Genomic DNA, 16,921 nt, shown 5'->3' on the forward strand with positions numbered 1-16,921 from the left:
ATAGTCCCCAGTCACCATATCAGCCACATTTGTATGTTTACTGACATGCAAAGAGTTCCAAGGTTCTATTTCACAACATTCCATAAGACAGAGTAATTTACTGTAAATAGAGGGCCCTGCCATTGTGCTGTTAATTTTTCAATTCTCACTGCAGCCCATTGTAATTTTGTGGCCAATAAGATATGCTTATGTTTTTCTCCAAATGAAAATGCTAGAACGAAGGCAGAGGCTTGTGCTTAGCCTTGCTTTCCTGCCAACCGTTAATTTCAATGCATAACAATGAACTTCACATTGACTGTAAATTATCATCTAAAAGAATTTCAGTAGGGCGTTTAAGAAAAAATAGCTCTTTTCTTATACTGGAATAGCAGAAAAGCTGTCGGTTGTTTGTGTTATTACCTCCCTCTCAATTTCTTAGTAACAACAAGATATTAAACTTATCCTAGGAAACAAGCACAAGTAGCAAAACAGAAGAGTGTCCATTATGAAGAAAACTACCGTTCCAATCATCTTAAAGAACAATACAAGGCTCAATCATGCAAGATGCTAAGCACCCTCAATTCAGCACCTAGTAGGATTGGGCTCATTCATCCGTTCAAGAAGCCATTAAAGGCTGATCTTTATTTATGCTCACAAGTAAGGGTTTAGAAGATCAGTCCCAAGATTTCTAATAGTTTACTTATAAAATAATAGTAACATCTTAGGGGGAAATGTAAATCTTTTGGAGATAATCTGCCTTTTATATGAACTTTAATCCCTAATTCTGCAGAGCCTAGTATGGGGGGTGGAGGCCTGTAGCATTTCTAAGAGTATCCTAGCACCTCCATTGTAATGACAACAATAGAGACCCTCTGAGAAATAAAAATATTTAACAAAGGCAGCAGTATCAAATAGTTATTTAATGCAAAAGTTTGCAACAAGTGAAACATCAAAGATTTACACTTCCGGGAGAGCTAAAATCATCAAAATAAAAGCAAAGTTTCTCTGACTGATTCTTCTCCCGTTTTAATACCAAAGTGGCTCCAGTGCATTACTTTTGCATCCAATTTCGGTGGCTACAGCAAGGTAATTCAAATCTAAGTGCTTGTTAGCAAATGTGTTTTGCCTTCTGCTGACTGCAGTAGCATCATTTGTTTTGTCAGTATTATACACTTCTTAGCCTAGCCACCTGGAGCTATTGCACTCTCTCATTAGACACTGCTGTCCCATTGCATCCCACAGGGGCTGCTAATTACTGGTGTTACTCCATTTACTTTAATCTCTCATTCAATTACCCACACCGAGCCCTTATGAAAAGTACAATACGACTGGTCCTACCTTGGCATTCTCCATTGTGCTCATCATAGCCAGCATTGCAGAGACAGTTGCCAATGGGTACCAGCCATTCGCCATCTGCCCCACAGTACATTTTTGGCACATCCTTCTCTTCTGAGTTGTTCACACAGGAGCCACGAACTTCCACTAGAGAGGACGTATCAGCCCCAGTAATTGTGTCTGGAAACTGAGCCAGGTTGCGTACTGTCAATGGGCACTTCTTGTAGAAAACACGGACAGACACCAAGGCGATGCAGGCACCTACATCTTGAAAAGCCAGGTAAAACCCCTTCTTGCTCAACGGGCCCACATCACGTATCTCTGTGTTCAGCTTCATGATCCTGTCACCGATGTCCACTTGAGTGAAGCTCTCATCAGCAGCAATGGTGTCGATCTTGGCAAACTGGCTCTCCCGGATATAACGCTCCTTATCATTGTTTGATTCATAGTAGTAAAGGTTAAAAGTTTCTTTGCAAGTTCCCATGACGCCTGGCAGACTATTGCAGTCTCTCAATGTGAATTTAATTTCAATATATACTCTCTGAGCCCCCTCGCGGGGAATCCAGTCAGTTCGTAACCAGTTGTTCTGACTTGGCTCCATCACATTGCAGACTTGATAGGTGCGGATCGGAGTGTTTTTCTCATCCATAATGCTTACTTCCTCCCACTGTGATGAATCAAAGCAAAAAGTACACCAGTGTTAACAAAGGTACATCAACTCTTCACTACAGAATTAATCCTTTTGCTTCCACTGGTAGCACGCAGCTTTGATTTGTTTTCATTTACGGAAAAGTCGTTAAACCAAGTCATATGTGTTAAAGCAAGTACCTAAAAAGTAGTCTGTTACAGGGAAAGCAAGTTCAAAATTAGGTTGGTAAAATACCCCAATGAACATATATTTAAGAACAAACAAAAAAACATCACACTGAGCTAGGCCAACAATCCCTAAAGGCCCCCACCCATATCTGGCTCGGATTTGCTAATCACTGCAAAAACACATACTTCAAGATAGCCCTTGCACTGGAAAGAATACAATATCAAAAGACAGGCAAAGTATTAATTATCCTCATTTTACAGATGTGAAACTGAGGCATGGAGAGAGTAAGTGAATTGCCTAAAGTCACACAGAAGGTCTGTGGCAGAGCTGGAACTGAATTCAGATTTCCAGAGTCCCTGTCCAGTGTCTCCATAAGGAAGGATGTTTTTGTAGTCATTTCTCTACGCTTTCAAAAACCAGCTACAATCAAATTCCCCCATAAAACCATCCTCAATTTGGAGTGGCAACAGTACAAATTTAGTTACAAATGGATAGCTATTATTGTGAACATTGTTTTACTGGAGACCAGGGGGGAAATTCTGGCCCCAGTGAAGTCGATAAGACTTTTGCCATTGCCTTCAATGGGGGCAGGATTTCACCCTTGGATTGTTAAAGACAGGGAGAGAGGAATGCGATATTGTCAGTTAATTAGACTCACTGACAGAACTTTGCTTCCTGACACCAAAATAAAAACTCTTATTTACCGCCTTTTGTTTTCATACCATCCTGGAGTTAGAAACCTCAGGCAGTTAAATTTACAGTCTAATAAACCCTAATATGTTATAATGCTGCAGGCAGGCTTTAAACTTGCATTGATGTAGGGATTTCCCTCTCCTGAAGGGAACAGAAAGTAGGGGGAATAAAAAGCAACACAGCTATCGCGTTGGAGCAAATTCAATCCCTGAAGTAACTAACTACATTCGTGTCAGAGAAGTTCTGTGAAGGATGAATTTGGCTCCCATGGTTGTGAACCAATGTTTCAGCAAAAGTGTGATGAACATACCATAAAAGAAAGGAAATGGTGAATAACAGCTTTGAAAAAAATGTTACAGATTATGATAATCACATAATGTAGAAAAGAAAGCCTCCACAGTGGCCTTCTTTTGTCTCCTTTTCAGAAAAAGAATCGTGGTTCTGCTGAATTGGGGGGGAATCCTTTTTTAAACATTTGTATTTGATAAAAGCTACATTCTGGCTCAGATTCCAGGCTGTAAAATGAAACACGTGAAAATTATGCTCAGAAAATTGTTATAATGCAACTTTCCAGGGGCTTCCTAGAAATGCTTTTGAAAACTACTAAAGGTGCTGCTTTGATAAACGGCAACATTCTTAACACCGTGGACCTCAGCATATAATATCCTGCATTATTTTTATCAGAGTTGCTCTTTCGCAAGTGGTCTTTAATTTAAAAGCCTCCAGAGCAGTTGAATCTGCTTATGGATCTATGGCAGTTAGCAGTGGCACCATGACTTAAAAGTAGTAAAGAGGGTAATGTTTTAGTTTCTGCCTAGAGATACTTGTGAATTAAAAAGGAGGGAAGTGGGTGGAAAATCGATACACATCATGTCACGCTACATGTTGCAGAAAAGGGAAAAACTGGAAAGTCATCTATCAATGTAAAACTTAACATGGAGTTAGTAACCAGATAGAGTTCCTTAATTCGCAGCTGCCGTGAAACTAGTTTTGTGTTACAGTGCTGTTTTTATGATCCATTACTTTCCATTCTCTTTATCTTCCGATGGCCTGCACTACCTTCTGAGTGTGTGAGGGGACGGGAAATCAAGAGTTTTCAAAGGGATTTCCTTTAGCATGTTCATACAATAGACGATGTAGTTATAGGATTTGATCTGAAGCCCACTGAAGTCAATGAAAAGACTACAGCCGAATTCAGTGGGCGTTGAATCAGGCCCTCAGTGCAAAATACATGCATGACCTTTTTAAAAAAAATCTGTTTCTTATTTAATTTTTTTAAAATCTGTCAGCAGCTGAAAACAATTAAAGTCCTAAATTTCCAGCCACTTGAGATTATATGCAACTCTAAATGTGTGGTCAAAGAAATATCTTTTTGCTTTCCCTTTAAAATGAACTTTTATAATATAACTCATCCCATGATTTAATGGTGCACAGAAAGCATTCCAGAAAGAGAACCTCTCTTTCAACTGTGAAACTTAAGAGTAATTCATTAATTTAAATTTATAATGCAATACTTTATTTCCTCCATAGTTACTACATATATTTGATAATGGTTAGTTCTATTCATTGGTCAATACCCTATTTTTACCTCCAACACCTCATATTAACCAATAAAATGCTTAACATCTAAAGGTCTGCTGAAGAGCTATCAAACCAGATTTTTTAAGTACATACAATAAGCTATACACAGTTAAAAAGAAAACAAACTGGCCTGGAAGGATAGAACTTCAGGGGTTATTTTTGAACAAAGAAAAAAAGAAAGAGAAAAGGGTGTTCTTTTCTGCTGCTTTGAAATAAATTTGCAGCCTATGAAGTTATAATAAATGCTTTCCAAGCACTCTATTGCACAGAGATATCATGTACTCTTAAATTTTTCACTACCAGCTTAAAAATAGAACACACATAGGTCGGTTTAGTCACATCCACAATAAAACAGTACCCATTTCCTTCTCAAACTTGAGAGGAGTCTTCAAAGATGACTAAGGGGAGTGAGGGGGAACCAAGTAAGTATTAAAAACATACAGAGCTCCTTTGGTCATCAAGTCTGCTACTGACTTATTAAAAGACTCTAATATATTTTAATCTACACTGTAGGTACCCCTTGGTGAAGCATAAGAAAGGCTCTGTCTGAATCACTGACCTTTCTAGGGTATAGAATTAACAAGGAAGCCTGACTCTCACTGAGATAAAGCTGTACCTTTCCCCACTGTCAAAAGATGAGGGCAATTGCCTGCAATCAGCAGTGAATGTGTGCTGTCTACACCGCCAGAGGCCTGCCAATCATTCCCCCTCTCTTTAAAAAATAGTCTCAGAGACTGCGCAGTGTTCTGCAGTCAAGTTCAGGCAGAACAACAATGGGGGGCAAAACAATCCTCCATTTTCCCATGTTATGGTTAATTCAAAGCTTATGCATAATGCATCACTAAAATAAATAGCCTCAAATTCCTTCCATTTGCTACTGTTTCCTTTCCTTCTTAGTAGGGGCGGGGGGGGGGCACAGGGTGGAATGTTAGTCTACAGTGTGTTTCATTAAGGCACTGGAAGAATCCACTTATACAACTACTTATCTTTGAGCCCCTTTATTTTCACTCATTTGACTTAGTAATAGTGTGTATTTGTATTTAAGAAGGCTTATTTGTTTTTTAAAAAGGATCTGAGTGTATTTTAATTGATGGGAGCAGGTTGTAAATTGCCAACATTTTTTCTTAAATTGTTCACTTTTACAATTTCCTGCAGAGAAAAAGGTTCGATACATTTTTTTCAGTCTTAAATGGTCCAATCCTTCAAGGTGTAAAGTGCTCTCAGCTCCTATATAGTCCTTGATTGAGGGATTTGAGGGTTCTCAGCAGCTTCCGACAAGATGTGCTCTGCAGCTTGCCTGATTGGGCTCACTGCAGGTAGCAGCCAGCTTGTGCCTACAAATACTTACTTAAATTAGCAGTGAAGGTTTTGCATACAAGGGACTATACTGAAATCTCCCTAAATCCAACCCAAAATGTGTGACCCTTCCTTCCAGGATCTGAAACATAACATACTGTTGCTTACTACTCTTTTTACAGGGTCCTCAAAAGAAATTCATATGATTTGCCCACTGTACAAAAGAAAACCCTTAAAAAATCTGAGATGGGGGTTTATCTGTACAGGGATCAAACCATGTAATGTTGTTTTCACTTTGAAATAAATCTATTTAAACTACTGTCCCTTCACATCATAAGAAAGGTCTGTCTTGTATCTTGTCTATTGATTCCTTTTCCCCCACACCACACACTCAATTAAGAAATAGAACAGCAATTGCTCTGAACGGAGACTGTCCGTGGATATAACAATTACAGGGATGGATTCCAGTTTGGTAGCCAGATCACATTTCTTGTTGGTATTTCAGTTTTAAATAGGCATCAAAGTCCATGGTTTGACCAATCTCCTAATTTTGAAACCCTTTTTCTGCCCTTTTGGTTTCTAGTTCTTCAATGATAGAACTATCTGAAGGGAGTATAGGGTTTCTCCAACAAAGTGTAATTCACTTTATAGGCATGGAAAAAATCTGACCTCCACAATCAACAATAATCGAGACATTAGGACTCTGCAGAAACTTACTAATCAATCCCTTTTACCCTTTTGACCAGATAGTAATTCAGAACTTACCCCTCCTTCCAAAGGACTTGCTATCCACCCAAGTTCCCCCTGAACTGATCTGGAATCCAATAGGGTAACTGCAGAAAGACAGAAAAATATGGATTAATTTCCAGTTGCCAAAGGTCAAAATGACAGACAGTATTTACCCAAGCATTTCTATACATGCAGAGCATGACCATATCCAACTTAGATCTAAACCAAATTTTTTTTCAGTTAGGTGAATATCTACATTAACTTGATCTTCTCTCACTTTTAAACCTGGAGCATTTTTGAAAGCGTGTTTAACCTCTGTAACTGTTAAAATTTGTTCCAAGGATGATGATCTAACATTGTTAGTACTCAAACCCATCTGTTAGATGGAATAATTCTCAATTAAACAACAAAGGCAACCAGAAATGCTAGAAGATATACCACAAATGATGAGCTCCCAAATACTCATTTATGTAACCCCTGTATTTTACATTAGGCTACACAAAGAGTGGGAAAGTACTGTCTGTTAAGATTCAGGATGATCACATAATTCCTGACTCTTGAATATGGCAAAGCCACAAGTGACTTTGTATGGGATTCCCTTCAGACCAAAACAAACACCTTATTTGTTCTGTTTGCTATTCCAGTTTGATATTCACACTACATAGGTGAATATTTTTTAGAAGGAGGCTTCAATAAACTGCTTAGACATTCAGCATATTTGTGACATCACAAGTGTCCCATAACATTGTTTTCACATTCTGGATGTTTTTTCTGCATTTGCAGAAAAATGGGTTTGCCCTTTTAAAAAAAAATGTTTTGAGTTCGCCAATCTGTATTTGTAGATAAATGAACACATACATACACACTTCAGTTCTAAGAGAAAAAAGAACAAAACACCAGGTGATTTTAAGTGTGCTGCAGCCCAATCTTGCAATTCCCTGCACTACCCCAGACTCCCATCAAAGGTAGTGTGATTTTGTTATGTGCAAAGAATACAAGATCATTCACCTAATATGGAGTTAACTACAGACTTCGAACTAGACCCAGTGAAATTGGTCTCTTCACCACAGTGATTCTGCAAAACCACAGATTCTGAAGACCACTATAAATTAAGGCTCCAGCTGTAACAATCAAGTGGCAAACCCCATTTTAAAGGAAGGGCTCGATTATTAATCTGGCTGTTTATGGCCGTCAAGGACAAATGTGGAATCTTTGAGTATTTTTTAAAATAGCTTTAATTAAAAATCATCCTCTCCCACCCGTCCATCTTTCATTCCAGACAGATGTGGTAGATTTAACATGACAGTCAGTCCTGTAACTATTTTAAAATGTGGCTATCTCCTTCTCAAAACTCCCCTTCATTCTTCTTTCTGTCCCTGGAGAAAACCCTCCTACATCCATTTGGATTAATGTAAGGTGGATTAGGGAGACAAAGGGAACAATGCAACCCAATTTACCCAAAAAAAGGGAGGGGGGGGAGAAAAGGAAACGTGAGGAGAATCAAAAAGAGATACGAAATGAAGGGGAGAGGGGAAGAGGCCAGAGCAACCCACAGCAGCTCTAAGCAGCAGCTTTTCATCTGCAACGCCTTCCATTCTCAAGTTTAAACTCTGGGAGCCCAGTTTGTGTCACATACAGAGCCTCCTTTCAGGTCTTTAATTTTCAAAAAGGCAGGGTGCGTTAGGGGGAATGCAGGCAGGACAATGAAATCCTCAGCTAACTAACACAAGACTTCGTCCCTCAATCCTCTACTCTGGGGGCCAGTGGCAGCAGAGCTGAGATTCCAGCGGGCACCGGCTGGGAGAGAAGGCTCAGAGAAGCTGCACCTCTCTGCAGCCAGATGTGCCCAGGTCTATTGCAGGGAGCGCATGTGTAGGTCCATGCGATTATGCAACACTCTTGCAGCTTCGCCTCCTACTGGCGCCCCCTCCATCTCCGGGGCAGGGAATACCCCATGGCTCCCTCTCTCTGATCAGCACTCGCCCACTCCACCAGCTCATCAATAAGAAATTACTCCAGTTCTCGCAGCGATCCCACCGCCCCAGAAAGGGGGCGCGTGAAGAGTAGGGAAACTGCTTCGCGGCGCATTTTAGTGTCACTAATTGATTTGCAACCTCGGTCGCTCGGATCCAGCGGGTTCCAGCTACGGGGGGCTGGTCCCTGGCCCGGGGTGCGTGCGCGCACGGTGAGGGGAGCAGTGCAAGGCACATTGCCCTGGGAACCCAGGTCAGGCTCACACGCGCGCGTATGCGGAACCCGTCCACACGCAAGGGGCTGCGCAGATGTCAAGTCTGCGGCAATCCGGCCGCAGGGGGCCCCGCGCCGCAGCAGCCCGCGTCAGGCTAAAACTTTACTCGCCCAGTGCTGGGACAAAAGTCTCCGGAGGAGGCGCCGAGCGAGCCTGCTGGGAACCAAGTCCGGTCCGCAGCCAGCTCACAACCCCAGTAGCTCCCGCTGCATCAGGGACCCTGCACCCACCAGCTCTCCCCCCGCGGGCGGGTGCCCAGCCCGCAATGCCCCTGGGTGCCAGCGGCTTGCCCCCCCTCTTCCCTGCTGATGAACTCCGCTCAAAGCCGCAACTTGCCCCAGGCACACATGAGCCCCGAGCCCCAGCCAAGAGCCCGGCTGCCCCCCTACCTTCATTGGCCGGATACACCCGAGAGCCGGTGACAGCGCCGCAGATCCCCCAGAGGAGCGAGAAGAGGGTGAAATAGACAATCCCAGCCATGGCTCGCCGGTGCCAGCGCCGCTCCAACCGCCTCTATCCCAGTGGAATAAATGCTTCAATGGGGAGGGCAGCAAGCTGTAGACATTGCCAAGGGGGCGGGGCGGGCGGCTGACGTCTGCCCGTCCATCAACCCCATTCGCCATTCGGAGTAGCTCATGGCAGCTCAAACCCCACCCTGCTGCCCAAACCCGCCCCACTTCCCTCTTAGCCCCGCCCCCACCTGGTTTCCTGGCTGGGCTCCTCCGCACGGGGCGATCGGCTGGCGCGGGGTCTGTGCCACCCTCCAGGCAGCACCACCCTCATAATGTGGCTGAAGGGTCTTGTCTGCGGTTTGGCAAATGGGGAGGTGGCTGCGATGCTGCTAAGCCCCTGCCTCTCCTGAGCAAGCGATCGCCGGACAAGAGTTAGGAAGGCTGCGATTAGTAAATTTGCCCTAAAATTAATGGGCTGAGCTTTTGGTAGTTTGTTTTTTGTGGTTGGTTTTTTAAAAGGAAAAAACTTTCAACCCAAGAGCAAAACTCCTGAGCGCGAAAGGAGCTGAACTTGTTTCTGACCGATCTGTATTATTCTGGATTTCATTGTGTTTAGTAAACGTTTAGTAGGGGAAGCGAAGTGCAAAGGGGATATATCGAATTTTTGTTTTGTAGAGGTTAGCTGTTAATTTCATGCGATTTCCCCCAGCCCCCAACCCTCAGTACACACACAAGTAATTTGCTCCAAGACAGGAAGCAAAACAAACGAACAAAAATAAAAACCCCACTACTTTCTTGAGCGTCTGGTGACAGGTAACATATTTGATCTGTCTCCATTAATCCAGTAAAAATGTCAGCACACACAGATTTTGTTTGCACGTTCTGATTCAAAGCCAGCGAAAAAAAAGGGATTTAAAGTGTTACGAAATACATATGAGAAATGGGAGAGGAAGTGTGCAGGTTGTCATTAACAGTAGGGCATTGAGAAATGAGAAGTCCCTGAAGCTAACAACTCCTCAAAATCGCGCTACGTATCTTGTTTCCAGCGATTTCCTTGGAGGATACTCAAATAGAAAAATCGAAGAGACTGGTGCAGCTTATGCTATCCACCCGCAGCGATTCCTCGCATAGCCTTCAGTATCTGCAACACCCAAACCAATTTATTTTGCTTAGGGGAGGATGATCAGTGCGCTCCAACCCTATTGATAACGTACATGGCAAAAAAATAGTGTCATGCCTCAGAAGCCAGGGCAGGGTGTGCTTTTTCCTCTATTTGCAAACAGTGTCACACACATACTTATTCATTTTAAGCTGATAGGTGGCAGGAGAGGACATGCCCTTTGATGTATATTATCCTGGAGCATCCTCGCCTAATCAGGACGAGGAAAAAGTTTGCAGTTTCTTGCCCCTTTCCCCTTAGTGCATGCATGGACTGGGGTCAGGATTTCCTCACCTCATCCTGCAAGCTCAGGGCTGGCTTCACGGAAAAGCGCTGGTCTCATTCACCGGCGGAGTTTCTCATCATAAACCAACAGCACCACCTCGTGGATTGAGGGATAGCGGGGGAACCCAGACAAAGACGTCAACGTGACAAGTCAAAGGACGGGGATTCTTTTTAAAGGTGTTTGTATCTAAATAATTGTCTGGAGCCTAGAAATGAACGGTTGCGTAATATGTGCAGCACATTCACTCGTTCCCTGCACATTTTTAATGCTGGAAAAGGTTAATGTGGAAGGGGTGATTTTATCAAGGGAAAAGAACCATCCCTTCTGTAAATAACTATGTTGAAAAACCCACAATATATAAAATTAGCTGATTTCACCCCCACCCCCAAGTGTTGTAATAACAAAATGTGAGATAGCTCTGAACGCGAGAGAGGCTTTAGTGTCTGCTACTGCTGATCTGTTGACGAGACTGTCGGGGTTATTAATTATGATTAGCCCTTATTATTTCCTTATCCTTCCTTACTGCCACAAGCTAACAACTCGCCAGTTGCAGCCTCTGCAAGCTGCAAGCTGGAGAAGTGGGGTTGGACTATTTCGGCTCATTTTTTCCTACGTGGAGAAGAGGATGGTAAGAAAAAGTAGGGAGGCGGGATAAAATCTTAGCATTTAACATTTACAAATGAATGCAGCTGAAATATACAGTTTTCAGATGCTGTTTTCCCCTCTTTCAATTAACAATAAATAACAAAGGGAGTTGCCTTCACTGGAATTTTAAAAGGGCGCCAGTCCAAACGTGTACCGGAGTCTGCATCTTTATGAACAAACACACAGTGTTCTAATTGAAAGGGGATGAGGGGTGGATGGTGCGTTTCTCTGCCGCTGGGGATATTCATTTCGATCTCTGGGCGCTGTTAAATCATCCCTGGACCCTGCCATAGATTAATTTTATTCCTTTGCTCAGCAAAGGTATTTCTGAAGCTTCTCTCCCCCCTCCAGCATCCCCACACACTTCAGAATGTGCTAGATTGCACCAAATGGCAGGTATTTTCCAACCAACGCTATACCATCACCACCTGCTCTTCTCCCCCTTCAAATGATTCCGGAGAAACACATGTAATAAACAAATGTAAAGCAATTACCATGTGTCATTTATGAATCGCAAGGCTCGATTCTGCACACCAATAGGAATGTTCCCTGAGGAGGAGACCCTCAGTTTTCTGAAAAGATGTAAATCCAATCATTTTTTAATGCACATGGACAGCAGCCTGTGGAACTTTTAAAAAAAAAGGCAATGAAACTGTAGTAATATGACTTTTTCCCACTCCTTTGGAATATGCACTCTGAATATTAAAACCTTTCCCATTGCAGCTGCCTCAAATCAGTGTGTCCTTCTCAGTTACATGCAGTGAGTTTAAAAAGAAAAAATAGCCCCTGTCTCAGACAAATACTCTGTTGAACCAGGAATCTGTAACACTCACTGGAAGGGCAAATGTAACAGCTCTTTTGAAGGTGTTATGGTCTGTAGGGAAAAAATCAAGTTTGTGTTCATTCTCTGAACATTATGGACCATTTGGTTAAAGGGATTCACAGATACACACACATATATACCCACTTTTATTTATTTATTTTTTAAAGCAGAGATTCAGAGCCTCTTTCAATGGGTAAAAATAGAATGTGTTGACATTTTCAAAGCAGTGCAGGGGATTTTAATTTTAATGAGAGATCTGAGCACTGCTTTGAAAACTCTCAGCCGGGAGAGTTTTTTTTTAAATCTCTATATGCACATTTACAATGAGCCCATGCTTTTAAAGATCCCTCAGTATTTGGTTTATTAGCCAGTGTCACTATGGTAAACAATGCTCTTTAAAAGTATATATATTTTAAAACAGTCTGAACTTCTGCTTTACAGTGGGAATATTTCCTTTCTCTTAAAAGAGAATGTAAGAAAAACCTCAGACTAACTTATTCCAATGTGATAGCTTGCAAAATGTTACTAAATCCTTATATGTATAAACCTGTGTTTAATCACTGATTGTATGATAAATGATAAATATAATAATAATGATAAATAATAATGATTGGTGTATATATATATATATTGCTTTTCTTCTTTAAAACGCATTGCAAACACTGGCTAATTAAGGCCCTGCAGCTGCTGGATACTAACCACCCTTTCGTTGTGTGGAAAGCAAATGGTTTTGGAATGCTCAGTTTCTTTGCAGAATTGCACCCTAAAGAAACAATTAAACTTTTAAGGTTTAGTTTAGGTTTGATAAGGATTGGAAGTCCATTCTTAACTCACCCTATGCATCAAGATATTGCCAATATTGGGGGTTAATGAGAGTTTTGCTGCATGTGGAATGAAGAACCTGGCCTATTATAGTCCTCTCTGCTAATACAGCATAGCAGCAATAGATGATCCTACATCTCAAGTTTTCAGTGAGACTACTTAGCACAATAATCACTGTGCACAGCATTGCATCTTGGCAGGATTGGGCCCCACATAAGCTGTAATAGTGAAGTCTAATGGGCAGAACCAAAGACAAGAAATGTGTGGTGAAATCCTGGCTCCATTGAAGTAAATGGCAAAATTCCCACTGACTTCTGTGTAACGAGGATTTCAGCTCTAGTCCTGATCACTTCGATCTTCAAAACTTCCTTTTAATTTAATAGGAATTTTGGGCACAGATCAAATGCAAAATTAGCTCAGAATTTGATTCCCTCGGCAAGAGATTTGTTGGAATAAGCGTGCAGGATCAGGGCCTTAATATCTTCAGTCAGATGTCTTGGCTTGATAGCTCAAATTCAGACCTTTTAAAAGATTTTTTGAGTGATGTAAAATGAACTAGTGCTGTGAGTATTAATTCTAGTTTATTCAAAAGAGGCCTATAGATGCAAAATTCTTCACAAAACTACAGCTGTCGATTTTGAAGTGTGACTATGATTATTTTGTAAACACAAGACAGAAACATAATAAGAATCAACTGTTTTATGATTAAACAGAGCTACATTTTCTCAAAAAATAATATTGTAAACAATATTGTAATATAACTTTATGCATCCAAAGACAGAGACTAAGTTGTTGTTATGTTTTGTTTTTGTTTCTTAGGATTCAAGTAGTATAACTTTTGTCTTCATTTTTAAATGGCTAATATATATATATATATATATATATATATATATATATATGCATCAAGGTATTGCTGATATTGGGGGTTAATGAGAGTTTTGCTGCATGTGGAATAAAGAATCTGGCCTATTAAATAGATATATGTATATTTAAGTGTGTTAATGTTGTTTTTGTAATGAGTTGCTAGGGTCAGGATATGAGGGGGAGGGTTTCCCACCAAACATTTCTTTGAACATGCACCACTAACAGTATCCTAAAGATAACTCTGATAGCTAGTATACTTCATTCTTGCAGTAGAAAATAAATCCTTTAAGTGGCTGTTCAGATAATGGAACTTTGAAAATAGTCCTTGCAAAGCAAATGCAGCTTTTAAAATGTTGTACTTCCACAGCTTAATTATCTACAAGGTTTCTTGGCCTAATGTGGGGGGAAAGGCGGAGCTTATCTCTTTTTTGGCTATTTATACAAAAATTAAGCCAATGATTAATTAAAGCAGTCTGACTATTTCTATTTTCATACCTCAGAGACATCCAACAGATCCACTCTAGGTCAATGGAGACTTTATGGGAGCAATGAAACAGTCAAGAAAAACGCCTCCCTTTCTAGTAACAAAACACAGACTTTTGTAGTAAAGTCAGAGAAATCAGTTTGAGCTACACAATATTTTTAAATCATTCTAAAAAATATTTTATTGTATTAGGATCATTTACATTTATTAGGATAAAGGGTTTCCACATAAAATCACCACAGACAATGCAAAAAGAGACAGTAAATGGAATGCACTAAAAATGCACAATTTTACTAAAACCCCACCATACTTCCCACTACCATCTAATATTTTGGTCCTAAATAAACTTTCTTAAAAATCCCTGCCAAGATAATCACAATTTCCTTGCTTTGTATCTTTTATAACAACTCTACACTCATCTTAGCTCTAACATGTATAATTGAGATTTAGACCAAATTCTGCTCTCAGTTACATTAAACCAAATTAACTCCAGATTACAAGGAAAATCTCAGAATTTAGCCCTTAACATTTTGTTACAGAAATTGGGATCTGTTACTTTTTTTTGTTAAACTGCCTATTAACAGAGCAATCTGCTCTGTTGTCAACCTGCCTAGTAATATTATTGTGACCCAGTATCAGAAGTGATTCAGCTTTGATGGGGACTAATCATGTTTGCACCATAATCAAGTTTACATAATTTAGATAGGCAATTTAATGCAGCTCAGCAAAGCATAGCCAGGTTTGCTCTATATGTCTTATTATTTACATTCAAAACTTCTGAAACTACTTTTACTTGAAGGACATGTTGTAATAATTAGGTTGTTTTGTTAAATGTTTGGTCATGTCTATTTCATAGAGGTTGACCAGGACTGAATTATTTAGAACAGTTTATAAGTCTAGAAATCAACAAACAGTGGTGTACACACACATACACAAAGAACACATTTCAAGATGATTTAGGTTTTTGAAAGACTCAGTTAAATATATTTTACCCATTATATTACTTTTATATTACGCTTTTTATTTTTATAGTATACTTTTTTATTTATACTTTTATATTACTTTTTTCTAACATTACAATAGTCCAAAATATTATATATAAACTATATTATTAAGATATTTGGGCATTTACATATAAGGTTGGTCTTAAATATATTTTTGCAGTTAGTGTATTTCTTGTTAAACATTTGACATTAACTTGACACTAAAACTAATTCATGTTTGTTGAGTTATTTTACATGACACAAATGTATCTAACAATTACTATAACCATGAATGCAGTAGAGACCAGAAAAGAACTGTGATTTAGTACTGGCATTCTGGTCTTTTTTATTTAATCTTTTCAGTCCTTTATTTTTCCATGTCCACCTACTCATGTCCGTTCATCTCCCAAGAAGCTTTTTGCTGTCAGTCAAGTGACAGCCTCAGTAGGTGGTTTTGTGTGTTCAGGGGCCTCCTGAGGCCCAACACAACGTTTAGATGGAAAAAGGAAAAAAGGAAACACAAGCTCTTCCTTTAGTATGCAGTTCCACAATCTGGAGGAAAAAATCACCTGAAAAGTGCTTTCCCACAAAAATGCAAGCCCATTTACTGAACTCCCACACACCTTAAGCCCTACACAGCTATTTGGAATGGAGTGTAAAATCACACTAGGAAGTTTAGCACTCATAGTCTAGTTGTCAAAAGGAATAATGCACAAAAGATGGACTTTTACCAGGCTAGTCACCAGAGAATTGCTATAGTTTCCTTCCCAGTACAAGTCTTCAGATGTGCCTAAGCCTTCCCTTCTTGGATTTACAGATTCTTAACTGACTTGTGAGTATTCATATATATGCTGATAAATTACTTGAAGAAATTTATTACTAGTAATGTGAGAATAACTGTTGCCTTCTTTATTTGTTATGAGTAAGATTTTACTCCTCATTATATAAAGTTGTACGAAGTGAACATCTACATGTGGATAATAGTTTAGTTCTGCAAAAGGCAAGCTAGGGGACTGAACCTTGCTGAGGTGAACAGGAGTTTTGCCATTAACCTCAATGGGAACAGGATCAGGCCGTTAGCTCATTTTAGAATCCACACAGCTAAAAATCATAGCATGGAGTCAGACTTAGGCATTTCACGTTGCTTTTATTATTTTTATTAGTGATAGCCTTCATACAGCTTGCAGAAAATCTGATATTATGCTTGTTATAATTAGGCACATGTGACAAACTGAGGATAGATAATAGTTTTGCTTTCTTTTCTGATCAGCACTAGTCTCTAGATCAGTGCGTAAATAGATAAGAACCATAAATGAAATGTAACAAGATTTTAACAATAACAATAGAAGCACTAGTTGCTACCCTGCTATTTACAATACTCTTCTAATCTCAGTGTTGGAGTGACATTTATAATATACCACTGTCAGGTCCTAGAAAGAAAATTGAGTCACTCAAAAATATTTATGAAGACAGCAATATTTATGATGCACTTTATTCTTTTTATCTTTTTATATATATTTATAAATTTATATTGATATATAAAGAAACACACACACTGATAGATTCTGATAAGAGAAAAGGGTTAGGGAAAAAGTGAAAAGAGATACAGATCTCACAGAGAAAAGAATTATATAGTAGAATGTCAAGTCAGGTATTATAGTTTTTCATATAATAACCATCAAAAATAATAAATATAAGAGCCCATTTCTGCTAAATGTCTGTAAG

The 16,921-nt window shown here is 39.9% G+C and overlaps 1 protein-coding gene across 1 annotated transcript in view; it reads right to left on the reverse strand.

Moving 5' to 3' along the window:
• EPHA4 (EPH receptor A4) overlaps positions 1-9,180 on the reverse strand; it is a 135,703-nt gene extending 126,523 nt beyond the window's left edge. Inside the window, exons 1-3 of the mRNA XM_050964015.1 lie at positions 9,068-9,180; positions 6,467-6,534; positions 1,318-1,981 (exon numbers count right to left, since the gene is read on the reverse strand). Coding sequence (XP_050819972.1) covers positions 1,318-1,981; positions 6,467-6,534; positions 9,068-9,158 — 823 coding nt within the window. The 5' untranslated portion in view covers positions 9,159-9,180. The remainder of the gene's footprint in view (positions 1-1,317; positions 1,982-6,466; positions 6,535-9,067) is intronic.
• Positions 9,181-16,921: the final 7,741 nt, after the last annotated feature.

The sequence above is a fragment of the Gopherus flavomarginatus genome, chromosome 8 (genome assembly GCF_025201925.1).
Source record: "Gopherus flavomarginatus isolate rGopFla2 chromosome 8, rGopFla2.mat.asm, whole genome shotgun sequence".
NCBI lineage: Eukaryota > Metazoa > Chordata > Testudines > Testudinidae > Gopherus > Gopherus flavomarginatus.